The following is a 22,512-nucleotide window of genomic DNA, read 5'->3' as shown; positions in this document are numbered from 1 at the left end:
CAACAATTTAATGTTTTGTCTGAATGTTTTTAAATTAAGACAATGTGGATATATTAGACTAATAACTATATCTGTTCCCTTATAAGCATTTTTTTCCTAAGAAAATTAATTTTTTAGTTCTGTTGAGTTTTGGAAGTTAGTGGATATTCTTCTAAATGAGTATGACTTTTTCATTTTCAAAACTTAATTTAAAACATTTTACACTGAATCCAAAATCACATGCCTACTGCTTCCTAAACAATTTAATTTTAAAGTTTTTTTCCTAAGGTCTTTTTTTGAACAGTGTCAGATTGTTTAAACAGTCGCTCTGAAATATGCAGGGACTTACTGAAGGCAGCAAGCTTCCATTTCCCTATTGCGCAAGAGCGCTTTGGGCCAGTACCAGCCCTTATATGGCCAAGCAGTATGCAGTAAATCCATTTAATTTAAAATATTGATCTTCTATCACTCTTGTAAGTGCAGTAGTAGACTTGTTCTGATAGGCTTGTACAATGGATGTCTGCTAATTGGTCTGAAAAAGGACTGGATGTTGGGTATTAATATTCTTGGTTGTGTTTCTCTACAATGTGGCTGCACAGGTGCAAAAAGTCTGGCAAAATGTACAGCAGATGTGGCAGTATCTTATTTGGAATGTGGTGGGATCTTGCTTCTCCTGCAGTCTAACTTTTAGCAGGTGTGAACACGAATCTGTGTAAGGTAGGCTATTGGATGGGCTGATCACTTGAGTTCAGCGCTCTTCAAGCTCAAAAGGGAAGGTTAGAAATACATCCATAAACTGTATAATATTTTTTTTATATTGGTATATAAATCTTGCTAACAATTACAATTTTTTGAAGTGTAGTGCCATCTAATGAAGAATATAATCTCATTTGCTCAGATTACAGTTATTAGGCTAATGCCATCAAGCAGGCAATTTCATGTTGTGTAACTGTGAAAAAGTTTGGTTTGATTTGTATTTAAAGGAAAGTACTGAATATGTTGTCCCATAAATCAGACCTGATTCCAGAAATAAATCAAAGCCCCATAATTAAACTAATAAAATAGACCCATAAAAAACCTAATAATTTTATTAGGTTATTATTTTAAACAAAACTGGCTCCAAACCTAATTACAGGTAGTTGTAAGCAAAGATCCCAGTCTTAACAAAAGACTTTCTGCATACGTAGATGTATGCAAAGCATGTCTGGTCAAATAGTAGTATCTTCTACCAAACCACTTTACATATTTGTAAACAAAAAAACCCAACAAACAACCCCAAAACAAAAACAACAACAAAACCCCACCCAGAAAACAGTTTCCTTCTAAATCATTTTATTAAAATACTTCCTTAAGCTTGTTTTCTATGACTGCTTATGCGTAAAATGTGTGGATTTGTGACTTTCTGAGGACCAAATACTTAGCATAGGGCAGGAGTATCAGTGTGATTCTGTGAGTAAATCTAGCTATCCTGCTGTGATCATGGTGAAAGTCATAAAAACATGAGTTTTGAATGAGAACCATGATGCCACGTTCAAGTGTTTACTAAGCTCTTAGCAAGATCAAGACTCTAGTCTCCTTTACAATACTTCTACATTATAAAGTAAAAATTCATGTTCTTGATTGTTTTCAAATACCTGATTCTGCTGATAACTTTATACTCTACCTTCTGGATTATGACTTTATTTCCATTCTCTTAAAAAATATTAAAAGCTTTTATTCTCTGTAATTTGCTCTTATCAATATTCTTGCAAATATTGTCAGTAAATCTGTAAATTAAATAATGTCAACTGAATCATCTTCATTTTGCCAGATCTGTGGCTTTTCTGTTGTTACTGTGGTCATTGACATTGAGACTTACTCCAGTGAGTTCTCTAACCAACACATCACCTGACCCAAACCTGCATCTGTAAAACGTATGCATGAAAAATCTCACAGTCCTCTGCAGAACAACAAATACATGTGTATAAGATTTATCTATGACTTTAGCTGCGGCCAGTTAAGATAAAAAATACATTGTAAGATGATCTTACAATGGGATGGAGGTGGATGATATGATCTTTAGTGATCCCTTCAAACCCAAAGCATTCTATGATGGTACTCTAAAAACTGTTAGCAGTTTATTCAGTGTATTGTTATACTAATTTTATTAGCTTGCAAGGAAAATTATTTTTTCCATGATAAGCTATTACAATGCAAAATTCTGTGTGTGATGTTATTACAGTCAGAGCCACTTGGGTGTGGAACTTTGTGAAACTGGTGACTTCAGTCAGATCATGTATAAGCAGTTTCCCTCATGGATTTGACCGGTGGCTTGGGTCTGTTCTTTCCGCCTCTGAAATGTTTTACTCATACAGTGCAATAACTTAGTTAAAAATCTGGAAACCCACACCCTTTCCTCCAGAAAAATAGTGAGAGAGTTATGTTTGTACACATACATGCAGAGAGTAGCTCAGACTTAAAGAGTTCTTCCACCTTTATTGCATTGTCATTCTTGGATAGTGTCTGACAATACAACACGGATCATCCCAGCATCGTTCTCTGACTTCCTCCCAGAGGCACGGGAATCCACGTGACTCTGGAAGCTGTCCAAGTTTCAGAGCAATAGGGGTATGTTCAAACCGAAAGCAATCGCTGAGTTTTACAGCCACAGAAAGGGTGCTTGGAACAGCTGCTTTTGATTCTCCCTGAGGAAAAAAAAAAAAGTTAAGTGGAGTTTCAGAAAGTCTTATGACTTAATTTTTATTGTGAATTAAACATAATGGCAAAAGCATTAACAAATACGCGTGCTTGCAACTATTCTATATGGCTTGGGTTTGCCAGCCAGGCCTGGGGGCTCATTCAGGGGCGTCTAGCACTCTGCCTGCCAGTTGCAGCTAATATTTCTCTATCAGCTGCTTGGGCTGCTGAAGGTGCACTGCTGCTCTCTGCACAGTTGCCCAATGTGTGGGGAATATCGCAGTAAATTTTCAATGAAACTGACGAACTTTTTCTCCAAGCTTCGTTTGTGATGAGCCGTTATCACAGAGCTGATCATGATGTAAACCAAAAGTGCCTCGTAGGTAGTGGTCCTGTGTTGGGTACCCTGCAACAGCGATGCAGTACTGGAAGGCTGTGGGTCTAGAACATACTCGTATGTTTTGGTGTAATGCATTTTCACAGGTGGCCTGGGCAGTCAGTTTTGGGATGGTTCAAAAGCTATTGCTTTGTCTTATTGGGCAGTCACAACATGGGAACCAAGGACTGATTAGTATCAAAAACCTTTGTCAGCAGGTTGGGGCAGGGCATCATTTTATACACAGTACTTCATAGCATTTTGTACTAATGTGAATTTTTCGCTTTATAAACAAAAGCAAAGGAGTGCCTGAAAATGGAGCTCAAAAAATCTTCATATTATTTCCTATATTTTTACCTCAGATCTGTTCAGACTCTGAAGTTTTCTAGGTGAATTAGTTCACTACTGAATGTAATGACACTGTATGCAATTGCACAACTTCTTGGACTCTTTCACTTCCATCTGTCTTCCAGAAATAGGCCACTTCACAGTGCGCTGAAGTGGTAGCTGCAGCAAAAGGTTGTAATCTCAGTGTGTTATGGATACCTTCCTTGCTGCCAAATATCATGGTGTATAGAAAGCACAGTAAGTTAAGAGTTAGGCTGCCGTGGACTGTAAGGCAACGTGTATTCAAATCAGTTAATCAGTCAGAAATTATTCACACCTTTGCTTCAGAAAAGCATAGGTCTTTGATTGTTTTCCTTGTGGGCCTGGTGGAAAAGGACTGGAAGATAATCCTTCACCTTCCATTTTGCTGAGCCAAGTGCAGGGGAAGGATGTCTCAGTTGTTGCAGTCTGTAAAAGAGAGGCCAGGAGGAGACATGTTTTGTCTTTTCATTTTTCTGCTTTGGAAAGCAAATACATATGCTAAAGATATGGGGAGAAAAGGAGCTGATGATTAGCATCAATATCAATTTGATCCGGCAAAGTTATTTCTGCGCCTACTGCTTGCGGGTTTTTATGGTCCGTGCCATCGCTCTGTTACTTGAGAGTAGGAAGATTGAAACCTCAGTATTTATTTGGTTATTAAAGCTGATAACATTACACATATTTTTACAGGTTACTTTCAGATTAATATTGTGTATTTGTAATATTTTGTGCCTTACTAGGTTGAGTCACAGTCATTGCCAAATCTGATCTCCGAATAGAACGCAAGTTGTGGAGTGTTTGTGTAGAGCATGGATTTGACTCAAGGGCTGGAGTTACGCAAATCCACTTGAGTTCAAATTCGTAATTTCTATAACTGCTTAATCCTTCTTAGAGTCTTAATAACATAAGTGTTCAAAAAAGTTTTTATATTATGTTTATGTATCCAACAAATAATACACACTCTTTGATTATGTAATTTTTCTATATGTTTAAAAGTGGCACAGGAAAGAAACTCTTACTCCTTTTGTTCCTAAAATAATTGTTTCTTGGCAGCACTTGTCTAGATGTATAACAGATGTGCTAAATATAACCTGCCTATGATTTAATGCAGCACACATTTAGAAAATGAAAATAACATTAATACAAGTTGTTATTTTAATATGGACCTTTGGGCAAAAGGAAGCACTGTTCTGGTCTGGACTACTTATACTGTGATATAAATAGAAGGTTTGAGTTTCCAGGACTGTCAGTCTGGCAAAGTTCATTCAACCTCAATTTGTGATGCAAGACTCCTGAACATAATGGCCTTACTAACATTTATTCTGTATTTCTGTTAATAGGAGGAATGCTTTTTGAATTTAGAAGCTCCTATTTCAAGAGTATGTGGCTATGACACTCCTTTCCCTCACATCTTCGAGCCTTTCTACATCCCAGACAAATGGAAATGCTATGATGCTCTTCGAAAAATGATTAACTACTGAGCAGTGGTGCAGGTGAGAAATAATGTCTCATACTGACATTTTGCCTGTAAGGATTCTGGCAGAGGGATTGCAAGGTTTGAGGCTAGAGCACTACTTCTTTATTTCGTTATTTATTTATAAGAGGAATTGCCTCTTATGGCTTTGGGCCTTCAGTCTTAAAGGCATCTGAACATTTTAAGCGCTGCCATTGAAGTCAGTGTTTATAATTAATTACCTTGCTTAATCAACCTGAAAATTAAATCCCTTGTATCCTGAGAAGGGAAAAGAATGTAAAGTGAAAGGTGAAAGGAATAGTAATGCACAGAACATATTTTCATTTATATTAGAAGACTTACAGTTATTTCATAAGCAAACCACAGTGTTAAATTTTGTAATTTTTCACTCTTCAGTCTGACCTGTAGTCCTGCGAGGTGTGTTAATAAGGCCCACTTTACACTGGATATAGGCACTGCATTGCAAACATACATGGAGCACTGAACACATGAAGTACCTGTAATATCTTACAGTTCTGTTCAAATACAGTTATAAGGCTTATGTTTAGTATTCGTTCTAAAAATAATTTATCTTTATCATCTTTTATGTAATTTGGTCATGCTTGAAGATTTCTGTTTCCAAGGCCATTCGGGCACCAAGTCTGTGAAGTAATATATTGTTTCACTTATACGTCTATTAATTACAGTCTGTTACAATTTTTGTCTTTGTTTCATTGTAGTATAATACTAAGTAGCATTAGACTGTGCAGTGGCCAACTGGGACTTAGTATTGTGTGTTGCTGTGGGAAAACTTCTGGTGTTTAATGACCAAAGTTTTAATAGGAAATGTGTCAACACATTGTATTCTCTACTTCCTTTAATTAAGTGAATCAAGAAGCCTAGTTTTTGAAGATTGAGTCTCGGTAAGTCTTGTACTTCTGAACTAAAAAAAGAAGAAGAAAACAACAGGCCTGTTTTCCTTTGGAATAAGGAGATCCTGTAATAGGCAGTCAGGGGATTTTTATTGACACTGAAGGGGGGGGGGGGGGCAAAGTGGGTCCTGTATTAGGGGTGCTCTCATGTCCGTTTTGCCTGTAATTTAAACTGCAAATTGAATTTAGGGCCAGTGATAGAAGATCGTCAATACTTTAATATTAATCTTGTTTATGTGCATACTTGCTTTCTGGACAACTTTGCACATTTCGTTCTGTTTCCCTCAATAGCTGATAGTGGAGTGCCTGTATGTGAAATGGGACTGCTACCAGTAAGGCAGTGTCTTCAAAAAATAATGTAGTTCCACTTAAAATATTCCTCTAAAATCACCTGTTATGGACACACCAGCGCATTTCCTTAGGATTTAAACTGAGGAATGTTGTGATCTTTTTTTGTAGAGTATGTGGTAAATGCTCTTTTTTTTGGCATTTGTCCTTGCCTTTTATCTGAGTTGAAGTAAACTTATTAAAGAATTATTTTCTTTTTTGTTTGGCACCTCTGCAATAAAGTCAGCGAAGCTTTTCTAAAGGGAACGGGTGGTATCTGCCCTTCGAGGCAAGTTACTAGGCCATGCTGGATAGCCTCTAATCTGTTCCTTTCCAAAGGAAACCAAAGGACCAAATATTCTTACCTCTGTGAAAGGAGAGGGAGACAAACTGAGGGCATTTGGTAGCTCAGAGACTTAGTTTAACCCCCATTTCTCCATAGGATGGTAAAGTGAGGAAGATACAAGGAGAAAAAAGTGGATTCTGAGATTGTGTTGAATTTGCACACAGCCCACACATTGGAAATCCACTCTAAATCTGTGAAGATAATAGGGACTAAAATGTGCAAAAGTCTATCTGCATTCATAATTACCTTTCTCCTGTGGACTGCACCAGACACAAATCTCAGAGGAAGTTATTGGCCAGCTGAAAGCGTGGATTTAGCATATCAAGGAGCAGGTTTATTAGGGGCTGTCTGGAAAACAGTGTAAAAGACAGAGAAAACTCTACTTTCTGGTTTGTCTGAGAAAACATGCAGATGCCTGGGCCCGTTACACCACGTCTTTTGGTTGGTATGACTGGATATTAGTGTTACAGAATGAGCTCCTCAAAGGTTTTTCTAAGAGGAAAACTTCATGAGCCTTGTTGTAAGGCGCATTTCAGGGGAGTATTCCCTTATTTTTCCCTGTGCTAAAGTAGTTATTTGGTCTCACATGCCTGACAGAGCAGTTGTAGTAGATCTCCACCCCACCATCTTCTCCACAGAGTTTGCATGTAAGGTAGTGCACTTATATTTCTGAGAAGTCGAAGGATTGCTTTATATTTGCTTCTTTTTGTACTCAGTGTAACATTTATTAGTGATGTTACTTGTCATTGGTCTAGATTGATGAGGTTGATGTGTCCTAAACCACCTCCTGTGTAGGGAGATGGGGCATCTTTTCTAAGAAACAGTGTTACAGTTTGTGTGGATTTGAGCACAGCCATAGTCTTCTGGATGTTAGAAAAGTTGGATCTCTTCTCCTGTTGCTGGAGAGACAGAGGAACTAGTGGTTCCCTGCAGTGAAGAGGGATGTAGGGTTGGCTTTTGAGTTACAGAAATGGCCAAGCTGGTGTGATTTAAGCCCAGCCGGCAACTGAGCCCCACACAGCCACTTGCTCACTCCCCCAGTGGTGGGATGGGGGGAGAGAATCAGAATAGTGGAAGTGAGAAATCTTGTGGGTTGAGATAAGGACAGTTTAATAGGTAAAGAAAAAGCCATGCACACAAGCAAAGCAAAACAAGGCATTCTTTTGCTGCTTCCCATCGGCAGGCAGGTGTTCAGCCATCTCGAGGAAAGCCGGGCTCTATCACACGTAATGGATTTTTTTTGGAAAGTACACGCCATAATTCCAAATGTGTCCATCCATGTCCATCCCCTGTCCCTCGCCTTCTTTCTTCGTCCCCCAGCTTTATATACTCTAGCATGACATGCTGTGGTAATGGAATACCCCTTTGGTCAGTTGGGATCAACTGTCCCGGCTGTGTCCCCTCCGAGCTCCTTGTGCACCCCCGGCCAGCTCGCTGCTGGGGTGGGGTGAGGAGCAGAAGAGCCCTTGACGCTGTGTAAGCCCTGCTCAGCAATAATGAAAGCAACCCTGTATTTTCAACACTGTTCCCAGCACAAATCCAAAACACAGCCCCATATTAGCTACCATGAAGAAAATTAACCCTATCCCAGCCAAAACCAGCACACATGGCTGAATTGTTGCTGGGCTTATGTTTCAAGACATTTGTGTTAGATACAAACTGCTGGGATGGCTGGCTACCTTCTTTTCCCTTCTCAATCAATAACTTACTAGAAATTGCTTCATCTGTTGCTTTCAGGCAGGCTGTGGGGAAAAAAACCCAAGTGGCAATTCTCAGATATATAGGTGGTATATATCAGATTGTCCTTTCTAACATGGCCTGAAATCTCTTTAGTTTGAGTAAGAAGCTACCTGCAACTTCATTTCATGAAGTCTGCAGCAATATGATTCCCTCCCTTTGTTACTGCCTAACACCAGGTTGTATAATGTTTCATGGTCTACCTCTGTTTGAAAGTCCTCTTCAGATCTGGGAGCAGGTTCTGTACTAACGCGTGGGGATGTTAACTCCAAACTTATTTTCACCAGTTACAGTATGTTTTTCTTTAAGTTACTGGTATGTCAAAATCTTTCTGTCTTTATTCACACAAGTATTTCTCACTTAACAAAGAATAAATCTGCATCATCTTTAAAAAACAATGAACAAAGCCCTCTCTGCAAAAGTGGCTGTGCGTACAAATACCCCTCATACTCAGCAATGTTCCTCTCAGACACCTGAATTAATGTACTGCTTTGTGTCTGAGGGTAATGCAGGGACTCCAGCTGGATGCTACAGTCAATCATTTCTAAACTTAGCCTTTTATCTTAAGGTACGCTTGGTTTTATTCAACCTGTGTTGACAGTGTCTTACACACATGTAGTTACTTATCTTGAGATTGACAGTACAGATAGTTTTCCAGCTCAAAGACAACATTTGATAATGCATACCATATACCTCACTGATGAGACAGGCAAGAGCAAAATCTGTATCTTTCAGCAGCTTCTTAGTTACTAAAATTTATAGCTATGTTAGCTATAAGAGAAGCAGCTTCCAGGTAGGCAGCTCTGTTCCAGGTAACTATTTGTAATTGGAAAAAAGTTAAAGAGAAAAGAAGCAGTGAGATTAGGACAGATATACATTTCCTGGGTAGATGGAATGGTATCTGGGCTGTTCATTTGGAGAGGAGATAAAAGAAGAAACAGAAGAAAACAGCCACTAAATTTATAAAATATACTCTTGTGATACATAAATATATTCAGGGGTGGCTGTAGTGTAGAAATGGCAAATAGCCAGGTGCTTTTCTGTTAGCTTTTGCGGCTTTTTCTACCACATTTGCATATGCACATATGTATCAAAATTCTGATTTTTAAAGATGTCCCTGCCAGGTGGCAGTTTACCTCCATGACTTGGTGTGTGTGTATGTAGAAACACCGTTACTGTTACAAACTTAGTCTCTAAAAATACGAAGTTATCACACTGAATTTAATTATGGAACTATTTTATAGAAAGTTTAACCTTGGTGTTTAAAGGTTAGGTGGTGTTAGGGGATGGTGGGGGGGTTAACTTAAATTTATTTTTCTTTCCAAGCATATATTTATATTTCAACATCCAATACAGTTTGCTCGGAACCAGTGCTCCAGTTAGGAGAGACTTGCAAATGACAGCAGTGCTTTCCCTTTCTCAACCAGTAAGTTGTGCTGGGAAACAGGAAGGGACCTGGTAGATACTTCGGTTAGTAACTAACTGTTCTTTGCAGTCCTGGTTACTAGCCAGGGCTTCGTAGAGGTTACCTTGAGACACAAGAACAATATCATTTCTGTCCCTGTTTGGTAAATAAAATATGAGGGACTATGCAAAATCATTTCTTTTAACCTGAAACTAACAACCGGGTTTTTCTCAACACAGAATCCCAAAAATTGCAGGCTAGACTGCCTGCTTTCTACAGTGCACTGTCTGTAACCCACTAGAATAAACAACCTCCGGAGGCTTGAGTAGGACACAGCATTCCTGGTTTATAATGTTTTCCTGCTGGATGGCAAAAAACATGCCAATGGCCAGTGAATCATGTCTTATTCACAACCAGTGAGTAGTCCGAATATAAGATAACAGTCTACTAGTCCTATGACTTAGTGCCTTCGTATGGCTGTTGCAAGTCTATACTTGCATTCAGACTTTGCTGAGAACTCGTGCAAGATCAGGAATAATTAAGTTACCTTAAAAAAAAACAACCTATAAACAGGAAGGGTATTGACTATAGGATTTTTTTACAAGACCCCACTTCGCTGTAGTAGTAGATTGATAGTATGTCTAGTAGAGGTCTAACAAGAAGACACAGAACACTTGTTTAACATGCTAGAGTGGGACAGAAGACACTTCATAAAGTTTTTGTGTAAATGGTGGCAAATACTGTTGCCTCGACACTAGATATCAGTTGCAGCATTTCTAATTTTTTTGTGTGCTCCTTGACAGCTTTTAAAATTTAATACAGTTTTTAATACATGCTGAGTATTTTGTCGTAGTCCACACACCTTGAGGTCAAGGTGGCATTATAAATTTAAAAAGTAAGATTACTATGGAATGTACTGTGTGCTTAAGTTGTGGATACTACTTTCAGCCTTAAGATTTGTAATTTATTTTGTCATCTTCTTCTGCAGAGCTGAGAAGAATAACAGAGGAATACAGAAGCTGCCTTCAAAACTCTTGACACTTTACGCAGATCTAATGGGTTTGGAATTCACATAGCAGACTATTTTCTCTGAACTCAACTATCCTTAATATGCATCTTGGCTATTCTTCAGAAAGTTCAAATCTTCCTTAATTATGAAATCAGTGATGGGCAGGTGGTTGCTATAATAAGTAGTTTCAGATGTAATTGAAGATATTCCAGATGTTGTATGAATGCTACACATTGCCATGCTTCACTAGGTTACATCTCTAAGCTTCACCGTGTAAATATTAGAAGCAGGATTTTATTCAATAAAACATATTATGCACATGTTGTCTCTTGGTTTTGTTGTTGTTTAGAGAAAACACAAAGAAATTATATGAATGTGACTGTATTTTCAACAAAATAAACCTCAGACAGCCAGACCAGCTTGTGCGTCTGCTCTGACGGAGACCTCCTTTAACCAGTGTCATTAGCTGTCATTTTAGCTGAGTGGCTTCATGGAAAATAGTCCCAAATACTGGTTTTCCTTTCTGCAAGAGAAATGAAAACTCCATTTTTCTTGAGAAGGGAGGAGAGGTTATTTTTGCTTTGTTGCTATAGATGAGAGGCTCCATTAGTACCTCTTGCTGCAATATCTTTACTTAATTATTTTTCTTCTAGATATGGAATGCGTCTGCTGCTAAGCAGTTGTGCAAAATGTGCCAATTTGTCGAGAAAAGGTAACAGTACCCTGACATGTTCGTGCCAGTGGTGGGAGAAGAGGCACTGCACATACCATTTTTTGTTGGTGTGGACACAGAAATACAGAATTACCAAAAAGACTGTACTATAAAATTAGACCTGAATGTTTATTTTTCCTGTGCTAATATAAAGGGCACTGAACATCCCTAAATGCAAAAAGCAGTCCAGCCTTTCAGACTGAGAGCTTCTGACCTCAGTGGAGGTTTGCTTAATTTTTAATAATGGCCTCCTTTTCCATATGACAAGCCAAGGACATTGTGAAAATTATTCTCTCTTGTCCTGCAGTCCAGGACTGCTCAAAGGGCATCAGATCTTCTTCCAGCACAGTAGTTTCAAAGCTTATTACTGAATTCCTTTGGTACCAGCTCTGCTCATTTTTCCACCACCTAAATTAAGTGTGAATTCAACAGTTCCTAGTCTTTTTGGTTGCTTTGCTCTCTGTACAAATCAATCTCATGCTGTGTTGCTTCTTATGGTATGGGGGAAGGAGCGGAGGGGTTGGGAAGATGCATGCCAGTAGCTGGATAACCACATTTCTGTTGTTATTCAGGGGGATCTTTCACAGGGAGAAAGAAGAACACTTTTATGCACAAACCTGCTCAGGGCAGTCCTCAGGGTGACAGCTTCAACACCCCAGGGAGGAAGCTCAGGAGGGTAACTTCATTCTGAATGTCAGTGGATATTCCCTGCCGTGCCCCTCCATCACCCATTCTGATGATCTGGGAGGTTGTTAATTGAGCAGATCCACTGAAATCCAAGGGAAGTCTGGCCTTGGGGACAACATCCTCGATGACGGATGCTAAAGCGTATGTGCCCACATCTTGAAGGGGTGTGCTTCTCAGGGCTCCTAGGCGACTCTCATCTCACCCAAACCTCAGGAGCAATCCTTGTAGTGTGGTTTGTTGTTTGTAACGTGGGGTGATGCTTGCCCTCCAGCAGAACTCAATTCAATAAGCCACATTCAAAGGACTCGTACAAGTGGAGGATGCTAAATGATAATCTTTCCAGGTCCTACTACCATTTTGTGTAAGATTCTGCCTTCATAATTCATGCATTCCCTACAGAATCCCATAACTGATAATGAAGCTATTCGTTAATATTTCTAATAAAAATTACTTTATTGGTCAAGTCTTCTGTCTGTAAGTTTCCTGCAAAGCTGTGTATAGAATTTGTTTATTGTTTTAAATAAGTTAGATGCACTATGTATTTTATATTTTTTTGTGCTGGATAGAAACTTGTGGTTTTATGAAGAAAAATAGTTTTAAAAATTATTTCTGTCTTTGTAGAAAATCAATATATATTTTAGTAACTGTCTTTAAAAATTGATTGTATTTCAAAGCATATCAAATAGATACAATTATAGTACTGCCATAGTAAAATGTGCTTTGGTAATTAATAGCCGTAATACTATATACTTTGTATTCATGGTTTTCGTAGATAAAAGCGGTTTGTAATTCCGTGCAGAGCTGAAGTTCAAGTTGCATGTATGGAAGTACAAAATAATATATTTCTTAATAAATGCAAAAACTATCTGCTCTTGACGTGGACTTCTACAATCTGTTTGAGGGGCAGGTTTTGCATTTTCAGTGAGTGGTGATATGTCATTTTTAAATAGTATAAAAAATGATCCTTTCTCCTTCGTTTTGGATAGTAGTGTGCTGTCCATGGCAAGTGCAGTTCACGTTCTAAAGTAGGTGCTGCGCCCCAAAGCCTGCCTAGATGGCAGCATGCACTCATGGAACCTCTGCTCTAGGCTGGTGGCTCTTTAAAGTGGGTGTTACGGAAAAATGGCATATAGTTCTAAATTGGGCAGGAAGGTGTATGCTGCTACGGTTTCTCATTAAATTCCTTAATAATAAGATCCAAAACAAGCCATATTTTCTGGGTTTTAACCACTGAGGTCTCTTAATTAGATTAATTAGATTTTGCAAAAAACGTGTGGAGGAATTCTCAGATTTAACCTGGGCAGTGATTGTTTCACTGTAAGTAGCTCCTTCTAAAGCACAAATTGTGTCAGTACTTCCTGCTGATAGTCCGGAAAATTAGTAATCTATCTATTTATGCTCATTTAACACTAATTGCTGGAAATCCTTATGATACATAGTTTAATGCTGGATCCTGAGACTGGAATTCAAGACAGACATACGCAGCCTTCGTGAGGTCCCAGATTTATTAACTGCAATGAAAGACTTGTATACTCTTCTGTCATCTGGCTCGGTTAAGACTGCAGTGCCGTAACAACCTTGTCCTAATAAACAGTGCACCAATTAATTAAAATTGGATTTAAATCGTTAGAGGTATTCTCTCTTGTGGAAGTGCACGTGTTTGTAAGAGGATTAGCCAGTCGTACATTCTCACTGCGGTAGCCAGGAGCCTTGACACAACGACCTTCTGCTCCTATGGTCCGATAATCAATTCTGAGCTCATGAATCTTTGCAGACAGCTCTCTTGCTCCTGTAGCTAAAAAAATGGTGTTCCCGGTGCACTGGTGTATTGCAGAAGCTCTGTTCTAGCCACATAACTTCAGAGGCAGCAACTGAAAGGAATCCATTCAGCAAGCTGGCAGAGATTGTTATCACAGCAGCTCATGGGGTTCAGTGAGCATTATACGTTCATAACAAAACAAGCTGACACAGACTGTAAGCTCTGCCAGATTTCAGTAGACCCAAATTAAGGATGCAGTTCTTTTGTAGCTCTTTTGCTGCTTAGCTGCACTGCAAGATACGTGTTTGTTAGATATGGGAGACGTACATCTGACTTCAGTATAAACAGGATTTTTAGAACTTAATTTGGTTGCTTATACTTTGGCATCGAGTACCATTTGAGACACCCTGGGGTATCCTGCATGGTCTCCGCATCTCCAGCTGCTGCTTCCATAGGTCCTATGTGATATCTGCCAACCCCTTGTGGTATCTTGGGTGCCTTAGGGCATCTCAAATGGCACTAGATGCCTGTGTTAGAGCATCTAAATGGAGCCCTTTGTTCCTGGGGCTTGGGTAGCTGATGTCTGACTACGTTTCTGTGAGCTTGCATAAAATGCTAGCACTGGGATTGGTGCATGCCTCAATTTTCAAAATAAATTGCTCAAATCCCTAGTAAGTACATAAGGTGGGATACATGACATGTTGTGCATGTGAAAGAAAGAATTGTCTCCTGGGCGAGGGGCTGATGCTGAACTGGGCAGTTACTTCCTTGAGGTGAATAATTTAGAGCAAAAACCCAGCCTTATAAATGTTCCCTGGCTGGAGTTGGTTGCTGTAACTCACAAGGTTTCTGACGAGTATCTGAAGGCAACATGTGGGCAGGACCTGATGTGGGTTCAGCAAAGCCATGAACAACAGTGGTGAGTTAAAGGATGGGGGAGCTGCAGTCCTCTTGCTTCCTGCAGGAGCTGTGTGGGGGATTCAGCTCAGGATGAAGCCACCTAAATTCAACTGTCAAGATACAGGTGTGTATGGGCGAGCAGAGAAGTTGAGCTAGCCATGAAGTGCCTTTAAGGTAATGTGATCCATTCTGTAGGCTCAACTGACTCTGCTGCCTGCCTGGTTAATTGTCTGTGCAGCGAGATGCCTATGAGATGTTGTAAGGCGTGCTGCCTGGCCTTCAGCTGCTGGTCTAGAAGGGTTCAGATCTGCTGTCGCTCCTCAGTCATACCTGCTCGCCCAGGTGTATCTTTCATGCCCTAAGTCGTGTCAGGCATTGTTGCTAGATGCTTGTGTGGGCAACTGGATCTCATTCTCCAGTGGCTGTGGCTGGCCTGGGTTCGCAGCCGGGATGTGGACGTTAGATGCTTAATTTCAGATGAAATTGCCCATTCTGTGCTTCTGACAGAAGGGAAAGAGGGTGGAGAAGCAACACATGATGTGTTAGGTGGATGCTGCCGTGCACTAACTGGTGCAAGAAGCTGGGAGAAGACATCCTGTCCCTCAGTCCGGCTGCTACAAGCAACTGTAGCCTAACCTGTACGTAACATCACATTAGCTGTCCCCAGCCCTCTGACAGAAAGAAATTAGCCTCCTGATTAACAATACTGATTAATTTGATCATTAGCCTATTTCATATTACAAGTGCAATGCAATCAACCCCAGCTTTGGGTTTATGTTGCTTGCTTTGAAATTGTTTTATGGTCTTTGGTTTACATCTTTAAACCCTATTTGCGTCTGTCTTGGAGGAAAAAAAATAAGCCAAACCAACTGTACTACATTAAGAGTAGAAACTAGTGTCTGTTCTTGCTCCTGTAGGTCTCTGGATAACTGTTCTACAACTGACAGTAATGTGCAGCCAGTGTTTGAGAAGGACTCCCCATTGATTCCTGCGTCCGATTAATTAATTTTATATGATAATTAAATCATTCCTGTTTACTTGCACTCCGTTTGCTTGCAGCTGAGTACTTGCTGAAAACAGAAATTGTCTGGATTTATGATGCCTGTGGTTGCACTCCTCATGCAGCCTCTGCGAGCTCACCGTGCCCAAGCCACTGCCAGTTCCAGTGCTGCGTGGTCTCGGCAGTTTGGAGGTAAGTGACCCGGGCTGCGGGCAGGTGGCTGCTTTCCAGCCTGCCCACTGCAGCCCTTGCTGGCACCCTCTTAGCCCGGGCGGTGAAGCCGTGCAGATGGGCGCAGTTGTTCCCCCTCCAGGCAAAGCCTCTCTGGCCAGCTCCACTGCGACTCTGAGCTACTCACACCTGACCTGAACTTGTCCAGCCTTTCCCAGGGGAGCTCTGAAGGACAAGGAGGATGGTGGAGGTGCAGGGCTGCTCCGGCAGCTGGTGGGGGGCTGCTGGGGAGATCAGCCCCCGCTGCTGCCTGCACCCATGCACCTGCGGCTCATACGGGTGCTGTGTGCTTGGCTTCCCAGGGCTCTGGCAGAGCCGATACACCCCTTCCCCTCTGCTGCCCTGCCAGCTCAGGCTGTGCCAAGGACCTCGAGGCAGCCATTGGCAAGGGTCCGACTGGTGGGGGACACTGTGGCGGTGTGTGGAGCAGCACCAGGATCCCCAGTAGCTTTGGTTTGGCCTGGGGTGAGGGCAGGAGTGCTTGCATGGGCCCGGCCTCTGCCTGAGCTGTGGCAACAGGACTGGCGGGTGACATGGGGACGGCGACCTTTTCAAGGGCTTGCAGAGGGAACCTGTGTGAGGACAGGTGATGGCAGCGTGGGCAGCAGGCGGCACGCAGACCCGGCCGTGCCTCCCTCCGGCAGCTGAGTCAGAGCAGTTTGGTACCCAACAGGCAGGAGCTAAGCCGTGACTGGAGACAAACGGAGGAGCTGTCTCACCCCTGTGAGCTGGGGGACGGGGTCTGCTTGGCCTGGAGCAGCACATCCAGGTGGTAGGTCTGAGTGATGGCTGCACAGAGGAGACATTAGAGAGAGATTGTTGTTCACTGACAACTGGGATCAGGCAGGCACTGCATAACTCCAAGCCTGCATGCATTTGCAGTGCAGCACCTTGACTTCCCATGTGCTTGGATAGCTCAGCTTTCTGACACTCTTTATTTGCTAAACCAGGGTTTTGCAGGAGGCCACCAACCTACGTATGTTTTAAAATGTTGGGCTGGTTCGTGTGAAGATGGGGGAAGGTGCCTCCGGCAGGACCCATGGCTGCAACATAGTGCTGTAGGCTTTCCTCTGCCACCCAGTCTGGTGCAGGGCAGTGCCTCAAGCCAAAGCAGAAGACGCTTGAGAGGTATGTGTCATGTACCAGAGTGTTTTCGAGTAATTATTTATCCCATAAGAAACAGGAAGATTGTGTCTGGTATGACGATAAAGCTCTAATGCCTACTGGCTGGACCTCATGGACTTTCAATGATGCCTCTTGAGAGAGCAGTGAGGCAGTGGAGGAACAAAGCACAGCCTTGTTCAAGTGCAGCTCCAGTGGCTTCATGGCATCTCATGCTGTAACCCAGTGGTCCTGTGTTTTATTCACAAAACAGAATAATTTAACTTGGGAAGGGAAGCGTGAGCAGGTTGCCATAAAATGTTAATACATGGAGAACAAAAAGGACTAGAGACAAGGTTAAAGTAACCGTAATTGTTACTCCTTTCCAATGATTTTTTCTTGTCACCGTCCCATCCATCTCTTCAGTAAAATTTTCCCCTCCCTTCTTGCCAACAACCTAGCTACTTTGTCAACTACAACACTTGTAAACTTTTAAAGTGACTTTTGTTGGATTTGGTTGTAATAAACCCCAGGTTTAGGTTATTGAGCTGTTCCTCATTTGGTGTTTGTTACACTTGAGTTAGAGGTGGCTGAGGCCAAGGCGCATGAGTGTTGAACTGCCTTGCAGAGCAGAGATGGTCTGAAACCCTTGTCTTCTCCCTTGGTCCTTTCCTTCCTGGCTTTGCCCCATGCCACGACCAACCCATGGCTTCCCCAGGTGTGGGAAGACATCGCTGCCCCCAGGCAGAGGCTGGGGCTGAGCCGAGGCGCAGTGGAGCGGGTGCCACAGCAGCGGCTGCTGCTGGGTGATGAGAGTAGGACGGTAAAGAGGTGCGAGGTGGGCACTAGCATTTCACAGCGGTGTCATAACTCTGCCTACCCTCAACCAGTGATCCCAGCTTCCCCAGGCTTCCTCTCTGCTGCCAGTCCCAGCCCCGGCCCCTTGGGAGAGGGAGCCAGCCTGACCATCACAGGCTGTGCATCTCTTACCTACCTGCAGTGCCGTGCCTGCTGCCACCCCTCATCCCTCAGTCTTGTTCCTCCTCCCCCAGGTGGAGGCAGTTTTGGTGTCCCACAGCTATTCACTGCTCAGGACCATCAAGAGGCTGAAATACTCACTCAGGCTGTGACAGGGGTGTTGTCATATGCACCGCATGAGCCTTTGGGAGATGGCACTTTATCTAATCAGCTTTCAGCAGAGAAGCTATGATTCATCTTGTGTTACAAGCAGTTGAATTGCTGAGAGTTTTGCTGTTGGCTTAGCTAACCAAGCCCTTCACTACCATAGTGCTGTGTTAAGGGAAGCCTGGTGCAAATTTGGCTGGGTTTCTGCTGTTGTCACTCAGCTCACTCTCCTCAGGTTGATGCTACCTCTGCTCTTGCAAAGCTGTTCTGAGGCAACGCAGCAACTGCCTGTGTTCAGCCTGCTGTTCTCGGGAGAAGGTTGTTTACGTTATTGATACGGTTAAAATGATCTCAGTGGAGCATAGCTGCAAAAGCAAGCTGATATTTGTGTGTGTCTGTATCTATACACACTCACTGAAATGAGTGAGGCTGCTCTTGAATGAATCTGGCTCCCTGAGACTGAAGTTTAAAGTATTTTTCCCAGTTGGTTTGATTAATTTTATTTTTAAGGAGAAGCAATCCTTGGGTTTCAGTAGGTTCCTCCCGCTGTGTTGGTAACATCGTTCATATCCGTAGATGAAACCTTAAGATCCTTCATCTAAGTACGAAGTACAGGGCTGTTTTCTAAGTGGGTTCTTTGGGTTTATTTGCTTATTTTTCAACCAGGGGGAATAGTTTTAATTCAAGTGGGCTTTGTTCTTCTACTACTTATTTATGAATCCCTTTAGTCCTCTCACTGACTCTGATGCTATGCTGAGAAATCTGCCAGGCAAGCCTTGCCGCAGCCCCTTGCAACGAGGTGAGTTATGGCTGCAGACACTCCCCGTTCACTGCCAGGGAGCTCAGAGGCCTGGCACCGCATCTGAGAAATAAAGCCATGACTCTGTTGTCCTGTGCCCTGTGCACCTGGAAAACACCAGTGCTTGCTGCCCCGTCACCAGGCCCTGGCCGTGCCAGCTGAGATGACAACAGGACCAGCCACCCCTCAGCACATCCCTCTGGCTCTGGGAAGGTGCTGAGGGCTGCACGCTGGCAGGAGCACCGGATCAGGAATGTTCCCACGCATGTTTGCATGCGGATAAGTGGTTCAGGCCCGGGCCACCACCACCGGCTAAATGTTGTGCTTACTGAGGCTGAACAAAATTTCAGCTGCTCTGCTGACATGCCGTGCACCCTTCCCGGCCCAGGGCTGTAGGCTCACACGCCGAGCCTGCCGGGCAGGAAGATTTCAGGCTCTCCTTTGCGCACAAACTCTCTTTTATTTCCAGGGCTGTTGAACTGCGTGGGTGGCAACCCTTTCAGCTTCACCAGCCAGTTGCTTTCTCTGCCCACAGTGGAAATGATTAGGTGTCCCTCTGCCCTGAGACGGAGGCTCCTCGCTCTGTCACCTGCCAGCCCCACTAGGACGGGAGCGGGCCAAGCCCAGCTGTGCGGTGCACGGCTGCTGAGGCAGCGTCCCGAACCAGTGCTCAGCCCCGCAGGCTGCTCATGGTGCAGAGCTGAAGGGTGAGCTCAGCTGGCCAGTCCAGGGCTATTTATACACTCCTGATTGTTTTGATCAAAAAATATTGGCCATGGGGATCGGTGGGGTGGGCCCCATCCAATTCATACAGAAGTACATGAATTTCAAGAGCAATAGCTGCTGGCTGCATGTGCGTGTGTTATATATACACTTTGGTGGAGAACATACTCAAGACACATGAGTATCTTGGAGAAAAAAAACCCACAAATAAACACTGCTCATACATTTTTAAGAGGCTGTATATAGTACGGCACCCTAGCTGCATCCCATTATCTGAAATGAGATGTTCAGAAACATCTCAGTCAAGAAACAAGAAAGTGACAAAATGTGGTGAAGATTATAAATCATAAACTACAAAGCAAGCCCACATCTTGCAACAAAAGCTGCTTTATTCAGGCAAGGAAGTGCACTTAGGCCTAACTTTTAAATAGCATGCATCAGAAAAACTCTCTCAAATTCTATATAATTTGACATAATTAAATGTAGGTATTTCATCCTACTACAATTTACTGCCTTGCCCCTTGTGCCTACAATGTTGATATTCATCATAGATTTGAGCAGTTTATTTCAGTGAAAGCTAACCCACACTTGCAGAGCCCAGATTATAATTATCCTGCTCCCAAGCGCCAGTCACGGTTCCGCTGCCGGTCGGGGCCAGCCCCAGGCAGAGAGGCGCTCCAGGCGCAGGGGGTGCAGGTGCGTGCGGGCAGATCCCACAGCCCAGCCGCCTGCCTGGTGGCCCTGCCTTCCTTCTGGACTCCTGTTTCCAAGACTGCTCTGTTTTTCTCCTCGTTCTGCTCCTCTTGTCCCCAGCATAATGCAGCTCGCTCTTTTGACTGCTGAGGTCTGGGGATGTCACATTTCTATGAGAAGAACATTGTTTCAGGCAGTATAAGCAGGGGGAGACAGTCCTGGAAACATTTTTTTTTTGTCCTGGCTGTTATCTTCAAACCAGGGAGAGCCTGGTGGTGGCAACCATGAGATGGACAGACAGACCATGGGGCTGCGTGTCTGGCTTCCCCTGCACCGGAGAACCGTCAGTGTGGTGCAGGACCTCGCGGGGCTGGGATGTGAAACATGGAAATAAACCTGCCATGGGCTCACCACAGGGGCACAGGGAGTCCACTTCTGGCACGCACCCAGGGAGAGCTGCTGGGCCATGGAAGAGTGCAAACCTCCCCGAAGGCAGCGGTGGGATGCCTCGGGCTGCGGAGGGCTGTGACCAAGGAACTATCAGCTTGCCCAGAGCACTGCTGGCACATGGGGAGTGTGTTTCGGGAGGGGGACACGGACGGGCTGGTGCCTGCAGCAACTCTTGTTTGTGCACTGCCAAGAGCAGGCAGCAGCCCTGCCCTGCCACAGGGCTGGGAACAAAAGGCTGTTATCCAGCCCCGACCACACCACGGTCCTTGCGGTTACTTGCCGTTACTGGTGTGATGCCACTGGAAGTGCTGTGGGCCATGCAATGAGCGGGATGAGATCCTCACCTACCCCCACAGCCAGCGGTCCATCGCAGGGGGAGGCACAGGTACACCAGGGAACAGCTGCCAGCATGGCCAGCTTAAAAACTGCCTCATCACTTGCATTTCTAGTCCAAGCTTACCATGGTATTGTGAGTAAGCATTGTACACTGCTATATGTCTGCATCATATATATATACTCACCATTAGACTGACTGTATTTTTTGCTGGGATGGAGTCCGCACGTATTACCAAGGTTCAGCTTAATTCCTTTGTTTCCCCTTTCCTTGCTTATTGTGTCATTGCTGTGAGGGAAAAAATGACCAAGAGGCTTCTCCAGTGATTTATGTGGAGAACATCTAAAAATCTGGCCAGCAATGAACTCAGTTTGGAACTAGATGATCTTTAAGGTCCCTTCCAACCCAAACTGTTCTATGATTCTAAATTAAGTCTTTGAGGTAGACTTGACACCCAGATCTGTGTTGAAAAGAATGAAGTTGGTTTAAGTTCTGCTATATCAGCCTGAACCCCCACAACCATTTTTTCACCATCTTTTTTTTTTTTTTCCTTTTGTAAAAGATTTTTTTTCTCTTCCTTTTACTTGTATGAAAAAAAATACACCTGAGAGAAAAGTGCCAAGTTTGTGCCAGTGTGCCAAATGCTAAAGGTTCACCCAGGTAAATGCATTGGAAGACAGGGGTTATGCTTTGGCTGGTTTGCTGAGCTCCAGAAACTTAAGGCAGGACTTGTAGCACTGGTAGCTAAAAATACTGTCATGCAGATGTAAAATTTCCAAACTGACACAATTTATTTAACAGAAAAACCTGTTTAAATGAAGCCCTTGATTTATCTTTTTCTCCCCACTGCCTCTCAGGCTTGGCTGCCCTCAGCCTGCAGCACAGGTACAGCTAGAGATGATGAAAAACATGCAAGCGAGTGTGATGGGGGCGAGCTTGTGTGTTTAGCCATTCCCTAAGCAACACTGGCCAGGCTTTCAGGGAGGGATTACCATATCCATACATTTCTATTTTTACATCCTGCAGCAAACATGTTATTACCACTGAACTGAGCGAGGCCTGCTGAGAAACGAAACTTCGGGCATCGACTCTTGCACACCAGAGGAAAGCAGTGCCATGAGCCCAGCCAAGGGGGTTTGCAGCAGCGTGTTGGCTCTGGAAGCAGTGGTTGGGTATGGGATGGGATCCGATGGGGATGCTCAACCCAGGGGAGCTTGATCCTCACTTGGCCCCAAGGGAGCCTCAGCCTCCCCCTGCTCCAGCTGTGGCTGCAAAATCAGAGCCGGTTCCTCATTTTCCATGTCCTCGAGGGAAAGCCATGGGCTGGCACCTGGACCCAAACCGACTGGCACCTTCAGGGCTTCGCAGAGAGAAACAACCTTTACCAAG

The 22,512-nt window shown here is 43.3% G+C and overlaps 1 protein-coding gene across 2 annotated transcripts in view; it reads left to right on the top strand.

Annotated features, from left to right (window-relative positions):
* BCKDHB (branched chain keto acid dehydrogenase E1 subunit beta) overlaps positions 1-10,929 on the top strand; it is a 132,012-nt gene extending 121,083 nt beyond the window's left edge. For both annotated transcript variants that reach the window (XM_080388130.1, XM_080388131.1), the window contains exons 10-11: positions 4,741-4,893; positions 10,589-10,929. In XM_080388130.1, coding sequence (XP_080244256.1) covers positions 4,741-4,881 — 141 coding nt within the window. In that variant the 3' untranslated portion in view covers positions 4,882-4,893; positions 10,589-10,929. The remainder of the gene's footprint in view (positions 1-4,740; positions 4,894-10,588) is intronic.
* Positions 10,930-22,512: the final 11,583 nt, after the last annotated feature.

The sequence above is a fragment of the Falco punctatus genome (assembly GCF_963210335.1).
Source record: "Falco punctatus genome assembly, chromosome: 5".
NCBI lineage: Eukaryota > Metazoa > Chordata > Aves > Falconiformes > Falconidae > Falco > Falco punctatus.
The sequence above is the reverse complement of the archived record's forward strand: the minus strand, read 5'-3'. Positions and strand labels throughout refer to the sequence as shown.